The sequence below is a fragment of the Thunnus albacares genome, chromosome 24 (assembly GCF_914725855.1).
Source record: "Thunnus albacares chromosome 24, fThuAlb1.1, whole genome shotgun sequence".
Classification (NCBI taxonomy): Eukaryota; Metazoa; Chordata; class Actinopteri; order Scombriformes; family Scombridae; genus Thunnus; species Thunnus albacares.
Genome location: NC_058129.1, coordinates 5,136,621 through 5,147,994, shown reverse-complemented (window position 1 = coordinate 5,147,994; position 11,374 = coordinate 5,136,621). Strand labels below are relative to the sequence as shown.

The following is an 11,374-nucleotide window of genomic DNA, read 5'->3' as shown; positions in this document are numbered from 1 at the left end:
ACTAGTTTCCTTCCACTGTCAGAGCGTTTTTGTGTGTCTTACTTTTATTTTGAAGGCTCCCGTTGTGTGTTGTTAATTACCGCCAGCTTGACACTGAATGAGGTTTTTAATGCTCGTTTTATACTTCAGAATCACCCGGCAGAGCGGAGCTTTCTTCCGTTACGGCTGGTTGGTGCTAGAATGGAGCAGCTGGAGGGACGATTCGCGAAACTTTCGCGAGAGTTTACCCGTAACCTAACCCCAACCTCGCGAGAGTTCGTCCCTCCGGCTGATGTCGCATTCACGTGCTCCTCAGATGATCCCATTTCCCGAGCTGGGAAGACATTCTTCCAATTTCGGTGTGTTTATTAGCTTTTAGGTCGTCATGTGGAAACAACATGAACGCTACAAAGAAGATGTTTGTTGACTTTTTTTCCCAGACTTGTTGCTGCACCAGTGCATTCCCTAAAACCACTTAAATATTGCTTTACCTGACTTGTTATCAGGGTTAATGCTAATAAATAACTTTTCTAACTAATCTATTAATCATTCTATGTGAACAGCAACTAACTACCTAATAAATACATAGCTAATAAATAAATAACTGGCTAATAAATAAATAAGGGCTAAATAATTTTTCTAACTAATCTAGGTCACTCTACATGGACAATAACTAATGGTTACAACCTAATAACATATTAAAACTTACATGTGAGCAAAAAGTTAATATGCAATATTTGAATCAGTAAAAAGTTTCTTCCCATCAACCAAACTACTTCGTCCATCATGTTTCTGCATATATGATGTCAACATTCGGCAAGTCGTATGCCAAAATTTTAACCGATTTACCGAGTAGTTGTTTTCTGATTTCATAATGCTCAGTTGGGAACTCATTTTTCCGATTACTCCAACATCACATGAATGCCACATGATCCAACCTTCCGGGGCTGCACACTGTAACCGCCCCGCCGTGTCACCCAGCCATATAATCGAACAACTTCCAAGTGTTACTCAATAAAGGTCAAAGCTTTCTACATTTTTGGACCTTCAAACTCTTTTCTCCTGCCAAAGACATGAAAGAAAAAAATAAATCAGATGTCACAGACAACCTTGAATGTTAAAAACAGGACACACCTAGTTAAAAGCACTATGACCTAATCAAGACAGAAAAGGGTTATAATATTCACAATGAAGCATTAAGTGAAAACAATCTGTGCCTGACTATTTAATATAAATGTAAACAATATTTGGTTTTTGGTTATTCCAACAGTAGTGTCATTGTTAGTGTCTATATACACCAGGTGGAGCCAGAGATAGGCTCCTCTTTTGTAAAGAATCAATATGACCTAATATCTTATACTTTAACATGCTTGAAATACAATGGCGATTCTGGAAGAGAGCATACAAATATTTAAGAAGCATAGGATTTTTTTTTTTTAATGAGAATGGGGAGCCCTGACCTGTCATTAGGTCCACAGTACTAACAAGGTGTACATGTGTACCACCAACAACATCAAAATGACCTGTAAAATACTTGTTCTCCAACCTTTAGTGGCCTTCACAGTCACATTTATTCACCAACATACCATCTATCTGTTGTAATCTTCACTCTCTGTCCACGTTCACAAATATTGATTGAGCTACCCCTCAATTCAACCAAGTGCCATTCACCTTTAACATATTTGCAAGACCCGGAAAACAGGATGTGGATAACAGGATATCCAGGGAAACTGTCTATTTTGTCTGATGACGTCACATCACAGATTGACACTGTCGACAGCCTTTATTAACTGCAGTTATACCAGCATTATGTTCAAACCGTTATCAGGCGAGTAACATGAGGGCAAAGTGCATCAAATATCATGATAGGTTTAGGGTTTATGAGCAAGGCAGTGACATATTTGTGAGTGCCCCTTTCTCTCTGAGTTGCTCACTGTTCATCACTGCTGTCTCAGGTGAGCAACACAAACTGACACACCATTTCCACAGACTGTAGGTTTACAGTACAGGACACAGAACAGTGGAAACAGCTAAAAAGCTAAAATCGATTTGACCTGGCTAAAGATTTCTGTATGAAAAGCTGCTCTGTTTATTCTGGTGTTTACAGGATGTTCAAGTTGGTGCTCCTGTTCCTGACACTGTCAGGTAAGATCTCACTGCCTTCATTCATCAGATACTTATCTTCAATATATCTTGATAATTAATCTCTGTGCCATTGTGTCATAAGCATTATTTTACATTGCATGACTTATTAAGCACTTTACTTTGCCAATTATGTGATTTTTAAGTGTCCTTGATCAAGGACAAGTATGTTATTATTTCTCATATTTCATTTTCTCATGATCCTGTTTTCCAAAAATAATTATTCTGGGATTATGACAAAGAGGTTTTGTCTTGATGAGATTACAAAATAACTGCAAGAGATAGCCTTTCTTGTGATCACCAAAACAACCTTGTTGTGATTATCAAGTATCTTTCACTTGATCACAAGAAAACCAAATTAAAATATCTTTCTTTTGGTTTTCAAGAACATTTTTTTACTATCTCAACATAACAAGCCTGTTTTTTGTACAAGTTCACAGAATTCTTATCATCATGATAAAATCTGGAAAATGTGTCCATGATTTGAGCTTCAGTTCTCCCCTATATTGTATAATTTTGATCTATTTGGAGTATATAAAAAATTGATTGCTACTTACACACTTTTAACAGATTATTGGTTATCGTGAAGATACACATGACTGCTCAATGGAAAGAAACACAAGAAATATCTCAGAAATGGAGAAGAACATGGTCAAACATTGATTGAGTTCAGAACATATTGATTTTGTTTCATGATCCCAATTAACTTTAATATTTCAGGGGTCATAATTAATTGTGGCTTTGTAGTTTGTTGCCTTGGCAGCAAAACTTTTACTGTGGCAAACAGTAACATAATCAGAGCAATTGACCTGTACAGAGATTAGATTTGATTATTATTGATTTATTACGTGGTTAAAGATGTAGCCTGGATATTTTTCTGGCACAATAGTTAATAATTGATGTAAAAGGTCCAACAGTTAGAGTTATCTATCTGTTAACTGGGAAGGTTATTTGTTTCATCTGCAAGGAAGTCTAAGGTTGTGTATTCAAACACTCACTTGGGTTTGCATGATCGTAGATCTTGAGTATAAATGTTTCACAAACCTTCTCAGCCTGTGAAGAAACGGCCAACAACAGCTAACTGGAAAATAAATTATTCCCATCACAGGCCTCCAAGCCGCCCCAATCGCAGCCCCTAGAGGTTTGCAGAAGGCATCTTCCTACCAGCTTCCTGATGGTTTTCGGCAGGGCACTGAACACTTTGACATCCTTGAAGCTGTTCCTGATAGCTTCCGACAAGGTACAGAGCCCTCCAGGAGATTCCTTGTTGACCTCAACACTGGCCTGGTGCAAGAACACATCAGTGAGATGGACAGGAGGGCTGGTAAGAAGAGACACACTGATGTACTGTCTGTCAAAACCTCAACAAGAACTAGTTATTTTAACCAATTCAGGTGCATTATTGTCTGATTTGGGCAGCTTATTAAATGAAACTATGAAAACATGCTGGTGCCCATTTGAATTAATTAATTTGCTACAAAACCTCAGAAAAAAAACAATTCTGTCCAATACTACCTGTTTTCTGAATGGAGTTGGTGTGCGATGTCATCTACGTTTGTACATTTCCTCCTCCAGGTTTCATCCAACCCTCTCTTGGAAATGGATTTGGAGAAATGGACAGAAGACAATGGCTGAAAGATGAGGGTGAGGAAGCCAGAATAGGAAATAGTCACAATTTATAGAAATTCAACCATGATTTATTCTCCACTACTTTCAGCTCCTTCCCACAAGAAACTACCAAAATACAGAGATGTCTGTATAGCCAAATTTCTTTGTCTTTTATGCACTCAAACAATACTTATCTTATCTAAAGGCCTTCTCTCTTTCAGTTCCTGTTGATATACCAGCCAAGAAGAATGGTGGTGGTTGGGTTCGGGTGGAGGAACCCTCTGCTCCGCATCTCCCAGATGGTTTCAAACAGGGAACCGAACCCTTCAGGTCTATCCCAGATGGTTTCAGACAGGGAACCGAACCCTTCAGGTCTATCCCAGATGGTTTCAGACAGGGAACCGAACCCTTTAGGTCCATCCCAGATGGTTTCAGACAGGGAACCGAACCCATCAGGTTTATCCCAGATGGCTTCAGACAGGGAACCGAACCCCTAAGGTCTATCCCAGATGGCTTCAGACAGGGAACCAAACCCTTCAGGTCCATCCCAGATGGTTTCAGACAGGGAACTGAACCCCTAAGGTCTATCCCAGATGGCTTCAGACAGGGAACAGAACCCTTTAGGTCCATCCCAGATGGTTTCAGACAGGGAACCGAACCCATCAGGTTTATCCCAGATGGTTTCAGACAGGGAACCGAACCCTTCAGGTCTATCCCAGATGGCTTCAGACAGGGAACCAAACCCTTCAGGTCCATCCCAGATGGTTTCAGACAGGGAACCGAACCCCTAAGGTCTATCCCAGATGGCTTCAGACAGGGAACCGAACCCTTCATGTCCATCCCACATGGTTTCAGACAGGGAACCGAACCTTTCAGGTCTACCCGAGATGGCTTTAGACAGGGAACTGAACTCTCCACCTCCAAGCTCCAAACAAAGACTGTGGCATGTAAGGGGGAGGTCATCAACGGAAACTGTTTTGAGTTCAATCCCATGCCGCTGGCCTTCCAAGAAGCACAGGTGAGGCAATATCCTATATCTACCATGACAACAATGGATGCCAAATTAAACTTTCAGCGGTGTATCCCTGACACCAATACTGTTTAGTTTCAAAGGCTTACCAAGACAGACTTCCTATGTTTTGGGCTCTACAAATTAAATTTCAGACATTTGTGTGCTTTGTCTGCAGGCCTCATGCAGAGCTCTTGGCCCAAATGCTGACCTTGCATCAGTAACCAGTGGCGATTTGCATTCCCGTCTGGTTTCCCTAGTTACCAATGGTGGCGCAAGCAGCCCTACGTTGACGTGGCTGGGAGGCACGGTCAAGGCAAGTTCCTTTTATCAACAGTCAACTAAGAAGACCAGATGTTTTTTCTGAAAATATGCACTGCTGTAGTGATGTAGCAGCAGGGAAACAATCCAATAAGATCAGTGTAAAAATAAAATAAAATAAGCTCAGGAACACTGACTTAAACTGTCCTGCCTAGTATCTGGACTGACTCTCCAAAAAAACATTAAAACTAAGTTCATATATATAGTATAGTTTCTGACTGTGGCGTCAGCAGTCTAGTCCTGTTCTGTGGCACTGAAAGGAGGCCAAGGAGAGTTTCATCAGATATGTTGTCAACAGGACAGATAGTGTTATTCTTACCTTGGTAAAACATTGACCTTTGAACTTTTATTTAAAAATGTTCCGTACAGTATGTTTCTCTTATGTCACCAAGTGAGGCCAGAAAGCAAAATGGAAAAATGTCTTATGTACTAGTGTTAGAAGGAAATTTTCTCCCACAGTGGGGAAGGTCTGATCAATATTAATAAGTCAGTTTTAGAATGGACTAGTCCTGCTAGTGTTTGTATATTGTCACATATATATGACATGTATGTGTTGCACACCTCAGAACCAGCAGGCTTCATGGGTAGACGGGTCAGAATGGAGTTACAGCAATTGGATGCCAGGTCACCCCAACATTCACACCAACAAACCTGTCTGTGTGGAGATGTTCAAGATGGGTAAGAAGCCTTCACACACACACAAACATACTGAAGTCAGCATTTCCCAGAAGACCTCTCTATCAGGCAGGCAGACCATAAAGCCAGACTATGTCACTTTTGAAGAAGAAATAGCACATTCTTTATCTTAAAAATCAAGTTGAGTTAAAACGCACCCTTTCTCAATTCCATACATTCAGAGGTCTTGTTGCTGTGGTCTTTCATGGCAGCAAACTTAAGATAGGTATTGCTGTATAACACTTACTACTGAGTCAGTTTTATGACTATATGACTCCTCTATGCATTTGATACTGCAAAAGTTAAAGATATACAAAAAAATGATTAACACCAGCATCTATTCATTACTTGAGTTGAAAAATACATATTAGGAATTTTATTTGTGTTTTTATATGTGTTATGGACTCACACCTTTAGCTGCACTATTAATTTAAGGGTTATAGTTCAGAGAAGTGCAGATAACTGGCGCCATCATAGAGAATTGATAAGATTCAAAAAAGTTAACTTGTATGGTGTAACTTGTAAGGTGATCTTTGCCCTGTGGCATAAAAGACAAATTGACAATCTCCTTGGACAAGTTTCCTCTTTGATCTGTCCCTTCATCTCCTGGCACAATTATCAAACAGCATTTTGAGATGTCTTAAAGCAGAAATACCTTAAATGCCAGTTATCGGACATGTTGGGTTCTGTCATATTTTTACTGAATGGTCTGAGAGAATTCCCTTACAAATCTTTCCCTACCCTCTTTTGCAGATGAGAGCTGGTGGACGGCTGCCGACTGTGAACTGAAGAGAGCATCCATCTGCTCGTACCCGATCACTGCATGAAAACCACAAAGAAACAGCATAAGAGAGCGGCCCTCTTGATTTGAGATGTGTGAACTGTGCATCTACCAGCGCTTCACTATGTCTATTTGTATCAACTTTAATAAAACATAGCATGTTATATCTGTGTGTTTCTGTCTAAAAAACACAACATTTTTATCTCAGCCACAGCAGTCACTTTATTCTTCTGTTAACCGTTTACAGCGAAGACCTCAGACATATAAACCACAAATTTGTACAGTTCATTTAAATTTAGACAAGACTTTAATGATCATTTTCCACTTGTGTATACAAAGCAGTTTGTACAGATTAGGGAGCCAAGTTAAAACAATTTGTTACAATTTAGTACCTGGAAAGTGCAAAAGTACATTTCAAATACGCAGAAATAAAAATCATGCTGTACATTATATACTGTTTTCATAAATAATCACAGATATACACACATCCATTTGGTGACAGTCACAGAGATGTTGCTAAGACACAAAATAGTACTTTTCGATTTTGCTTTGAAGTCCTTTTTATTCTTGGTTCCCATTGAAACTGTGGAGGTTTAACTTCTGGAATGCTGCTTTCATTTGATTTACTGCAAGGTCGGGGACAATAAGGTTTGGTAATGAGAAAAACCTAGCTCTATGTTAACACCACACTGGGATAAAGGCACTCCGTTTGTTGCAGTCGAGGAAGTCGGTTTGACAACTCAAACAGTGGTCTTTTGTCTGAATGACAAATGTGGATGAACAAAAGAAAAAACCGCATTGAAAAAACATTGTATGCACCTTTCACAGAAATCTCTCAAAGAAGGACACAAATTGGTCTTTGCACTACATCTCGCTGTGACTCTTAAATAAAAACTAAATACAAAATCACCTTGAAAAAAAACAAACAAACAAAAAAAAAAAATGAAAAAAAGAGAACCATTAGAGCAACTGTGTGTCCAATGCTGAACCCATGACTGAGCCAAAACAATCAGCGGCTGCCATGGTTCAGAGACACCATATCAACATGTCTGATGAAATCAAGAATTTGGCTATTAAAAAATAAACACATGCATCACTGGCATGTCCTCACACACATACACACACACACACACACACTCTTGCGCTGACACACACACACACACACTCACAAGTATGGTGCAAAAATATGAATCACACAGTCTCATCCACAGGAGCTTCATACTGTGGCTATTTTTTTTGTGATTCTGATATTACAGAGTTGAAGAATAAAGAAATCACATTCACACACGAACAACATGTCTCCCGAGCGAACCTGACCGAAGCATGCGAACCTTCTTGATGCCCCATGAGAGAAAAAAACTCTGATATCAGTCACTTCACAATGAGCAGGAAGGAGAATGAGATGTAAAAACAATAAAAGTCTGAGGCAATGATGAAAGCTAAAGGCAGCTGGGGGTGAGGGGAGGAGGTTCCATGGTGGGTTAGGGTACATTTACCGTCCCAGTTAAGCTTTAGGAAGACTGGAGATGGTTGGCAGATCAACCACTACGGGAAGGAAAAAAAAACAGGAAAAGGGATCGACCGGCCCTCGACGAAGGAGCTGTATTGCTGTTAACACTGACATGTCATGAAGCCCTTGAGGATATTTTCTTTCTCCTTCTTTTACAGGTAGTCTGAACAGTCAGAAGAGTTTAAAATATGCCATACTGATATCTGTATTCAAGATGCACTAGAAACAAAGTGTGTACAAAAACGGCTACTTTTACTCATAAATAAACATGGATTCAAGTAACTTAAAAACATTCGATGAAGCACAGAGAGCCATGTGTTGCGTGATTTCAAGGAGCCCTGACCAGCCTCTTTTTCTCTGTACTGCTGTGATAAATCTTCACGTGGAAGCTTGTTGTGTTTAAGAATGTAGTGTTTCGCTTGTAGTGAGATTTTTTTTTCTTTACAAAACTAGATATCTTAAATCATTAAAGACAGACGCAATGTTTCTCAAACAAATATCCAAATGTAAAAGTTCACCAAAAAAAAAAAAAAAAAAAAAAAAAAAAAAATGCTCCATCACTGTGTTTCCTACCTAATCTCAAAATGGACCAAAAATGCCATGCACACAAACAGATGCCAAGTCGCTGGGCACATGCATACATTTGTCAAAAAAAAAAAAGAAAAGAAAAACCCAAAATAAGAAACGAAAACAAAGAAATCCACAATGAAACAAACAAAACAAATGAAGATCATACACACACACACACACACACACATATATATGTATATAAAAACGCATAGGAAAGGCAGAGAGTTTGGTCTTGTGAGTGATGGAGCCGTCTTACTGCATAAGGCTGCTGTGTGGCAGCTTTGAGGCAACCATTAAAAGTCTCAGCCTACAGAGTACAGGCCCGCCTGTCTGCATCGAAGGCAAACTAAGGGGGGACAAAAAGGCCACTTGAAACTATATTTTGAGATAGAACGATACACTCCGCATGCGTGCACGCGCGCACACACACACACACATACACACGCACGTACATGTTTGAAGCTCAGCGATCGACCCCTCCTCGGCTAGGAGAGCAGTTAGCTGACCGATCTTGTCAAATCTGAGCTGAGCAGGTTGGAGAATAAACAGTGTTTCTGTGAACAGGCTCCTGCTTGAGAAACATTAGGCTGACCGTGTAGTGTGATGTAGAAATGATGATGAGTAGCCGGGGGATGAAGAGAGAAGCCATGATGTTTGGGAGTGGTGGTGGGTAGTGGTGCTGAGGCTACTTCTGGATTTGAGCCGCAGCGCCAGCGCCGTATGCTCAATCCAAAGCAGGGATACACACAGAGAAAAACATAAACAGACGTATGGACATGCAGACTTTGTGATACTCTGTGCACCCCAAAACCGCTGCCCACCACCCACTGAACTGAGGAAAAGTGCTGGAGGAACTGAAGGGAGTTTTTAAGGACAGTCAGACAGAATGAATGAGGCCACCTGTTTGGTGATTGACAGGTAAGGAGGCGAACTGGGTGATGATGATGGAGGAATGTGGGATGAACGTGGAGGAGAGGGTTTAGGGTTCGGGGGCTGGGATGGGTGTCAGTTCTGGTCGTGCTGGGTGTTGTACACCGTCTCCCCCGAGGAGATCTGGGTCAGTCTCTTGCTGGAGCCCCACAGCTTCCGTGTGATCTGGCCCGAACGCATCTGAGAAGAGTGGAGGAGGAGGAGGAAAAGGAAGAAGAGGAGGGGGAGGAGGAAGTGGGGTGGAGGAGGGGGAGAGTGGGGAAAGAAAAGCATGAAGTCAAAGGAAACAAAAAGGAAAGGGGGGGAAAAAAGGAGGAGGGATATGATTCATGAGTGATAGATTAGTTAACTGGAGCTTGATTGACTTGTGAGGCTGGTGATGCAATAAAGAAAATAATCAAAGCTTGATTCACTTTGTTGTGAGTCAATCTGAGAAGAAAAGATGAAAAGCAGAAAGGTGCGATGATTCACATCAAACTATCCAGACGGGGGCTGCCTGTTATCAACCTCCACTACTCTACTATTTACAGTATCAAAACATTATATTCTATCTTGGTGCAAGATTATTAGTTTGCATTATTAGATTGTAGCTACTCTGTTAATATGGCTTGCAGAAGCGTTAATTAGTGTTTTGTTTCACAGCATATGTGTTTTAGTTTGTAGAGCACACTCAAACACGAAACATAATGACACTTCAGGTAAACAGCATGGGATGGAGGTTATCCCAGTTCAATGGCCAAATCAAGCCAAATATTGCACAGATGCCAAATATTTCAGACAAAGAGAATGAGGTAAGCACAGCAAGTTGCTTTCATAATCACAGTCGTGGTCCTAGTGGCCACTGTCTAATCAGCTGTGAGCTGAAGGAATGTGTCAAATCCATGTGGCTCAGATGTAAGCACAGATGTGTATGTGTGTGTGTGTGTGGGTGTGTGTGTGTGTGTGTGTGTGTGTGTGTGTGTGTGTGTGTGGTGGTTTGGTAAGGGAGTAATGAAGCCAAATGACTGACTGTGGGCGATAACCATCCCTGAGAAGGAGAGCTGACTGTGGGTTACGGGGTCTTTGGGGACATTGAGGCCAAGTATTGCAACATGGGTGATATGTGCATTGGGTTTATCTATATGTGTGTGTGTGTGTGTGTGTGTGCCTGTCTAGCTCCAGCATCTACAGATCTATAGCAATGGGAGGGGAGGAAGGGATTACAGCTGCTAGGGTTTCTGGGAGTTGGGAGCGGGGCTGAACACCAGCTGGTCGCGCTGGTGCAGCAGACGGGTTGGTGAGCGAGCTCGAAGCGGGGCCAGCAGGGGGGAGGCCATGAGCGGCGATCCCTCCAGGCTCTGAGCGATGTAGTTCCTCAGCGAGTTCTTTACCTCCGCTGGCTTGCCCACGCCCACGATGATCAGCTTGCCGTCCTCAAGGCCCACCAGGACGTGGCTCTGCTCCTTGGTGACGGAGACGCAACGCACCGGCACCCTCATGGCCATGGGCTCCGCACACAGAGACAGACTGCACAGAGAAACTGTTATGTCTACAATGCACACGGACTGGGGAGACGAGGTTCATCTCTGATAATAAGTAGGATCATACATTTCTAAGTTTACTCCTGCACAGATGAAAGTTTACCTGTAGAGGTCTCGAATGGACAGGTATCCCTGCTCGCTGCCGATGACTACATACTCTCCTGAAACACACATATCAGTCACCTGCTCCTTCAGAGGCTCACTGCAGAGGTGCTTCCCATTTACAGAGTAAAGGTGGAGAGCGTTTTTATCCTGGGAGGAGAAAAAATAATTATATTAGTGGTCAAAAATTGAAGGGAGGTATGTAGTTTAATGACATACCATTTTTA

At 41.5% G+C, this 11,374-nt stretch overlaps 2 protein-coding genes across 6 annotated transcripts in view; one reads left to right on the top strand and one right to left on the bottom strand.

Moving 5' to 3' along the window:
• Positions 1-42: 42 nt before the first annotated feature.
• On the top strand, positions 43-8,724 carry LOC122976183. 2 transcript variants are annotated; one of them, XM_044344494.1, is made up of 8 exons: positions 43-1,934; positions 2,087-2,124; positions 3,230-3,445; positions 3,697-3,765; positions 3,951-4,747; positions 4,917-5,054; positions 5,626-5,737; positions 6,488-8,724. In XM_044344494.1, exons 2-8 carry the CDS (start codon positions 2,088-2,090, stop codon positions 6,559-6,561), a joined length of 1,443 nt encoding a protein of 480 aa, XP_044200429.1. In that variant the 5' UTR covers positions 43-1,934; position 2,087; the 3' UTR covers positions 6,562-8,724. The 2 variants fall into 2 exon arrangements, with proteins under 2 accessions (XP_044200429.1, XP_044200428.1); XM_044344493.1 differs by having other exon boundaries at positions 43-2,124.
• The window catches only part of nbeal1 (neurobeachin-like 1), a 48,247-nt gene continuing 41,578 nt past the window's right edge, over positions 4,706-11,374 (bottom strand). For 3 of the 4 annotated variants that reach the window (XM_044344485.1, XM_044344487.1, XM_044344486.1), the window contains 3 exons: positions 11,149-11,297; positions 10,896-11,031; positions 6,804-9,705 (listed from right to left, as the gene is read on the bottom strand). In XM_044344485.1, the coding sequence (XP_044200420.1) occupies positions 9,601-9,705; positions 10,896-11,031; positions 11,149-11,297 (390 nt within the window). In that variant the 3' untranslated portion in view covers positions 6,804-9,600. Of the gene's footprint in view, positions 4,767-5,620; positions 5,715-6,475; positions 6,554-6,803; positions 9,706-10,895; positions 11,032-11,148; positions 11,298-11,374 lie in introns of those variants that run through there. The other variant, XR_006400850.1, reaches the window with a different exon arrangement.

Excerpts from the sequence above, each read along its gene's own strand:
- LOC122976183 (XM_044344493.1), top strand. The coding sequence starts at position 2,052 with ATGAAAAGCTGCTCTGTTTATTCTGGTGTTTACAGGATGTTCAAGTTG. Across the intron at positions 2,125-3,229 it reads CCTGTTCCTGACACTGTCAG|GCCTCCAAGCCGCCCCAATC; the intron begins GTAAGATCTCAC and ends TTCCCATCACAG. Across the intron at positions 5,055-5,625 it reads GGCTGGGAGGCACGGTCAAG|AACCAGCAGGCTTCATGGGT; the intron begins GCAAGTTCCTTT and ends TGCACACCTCAG.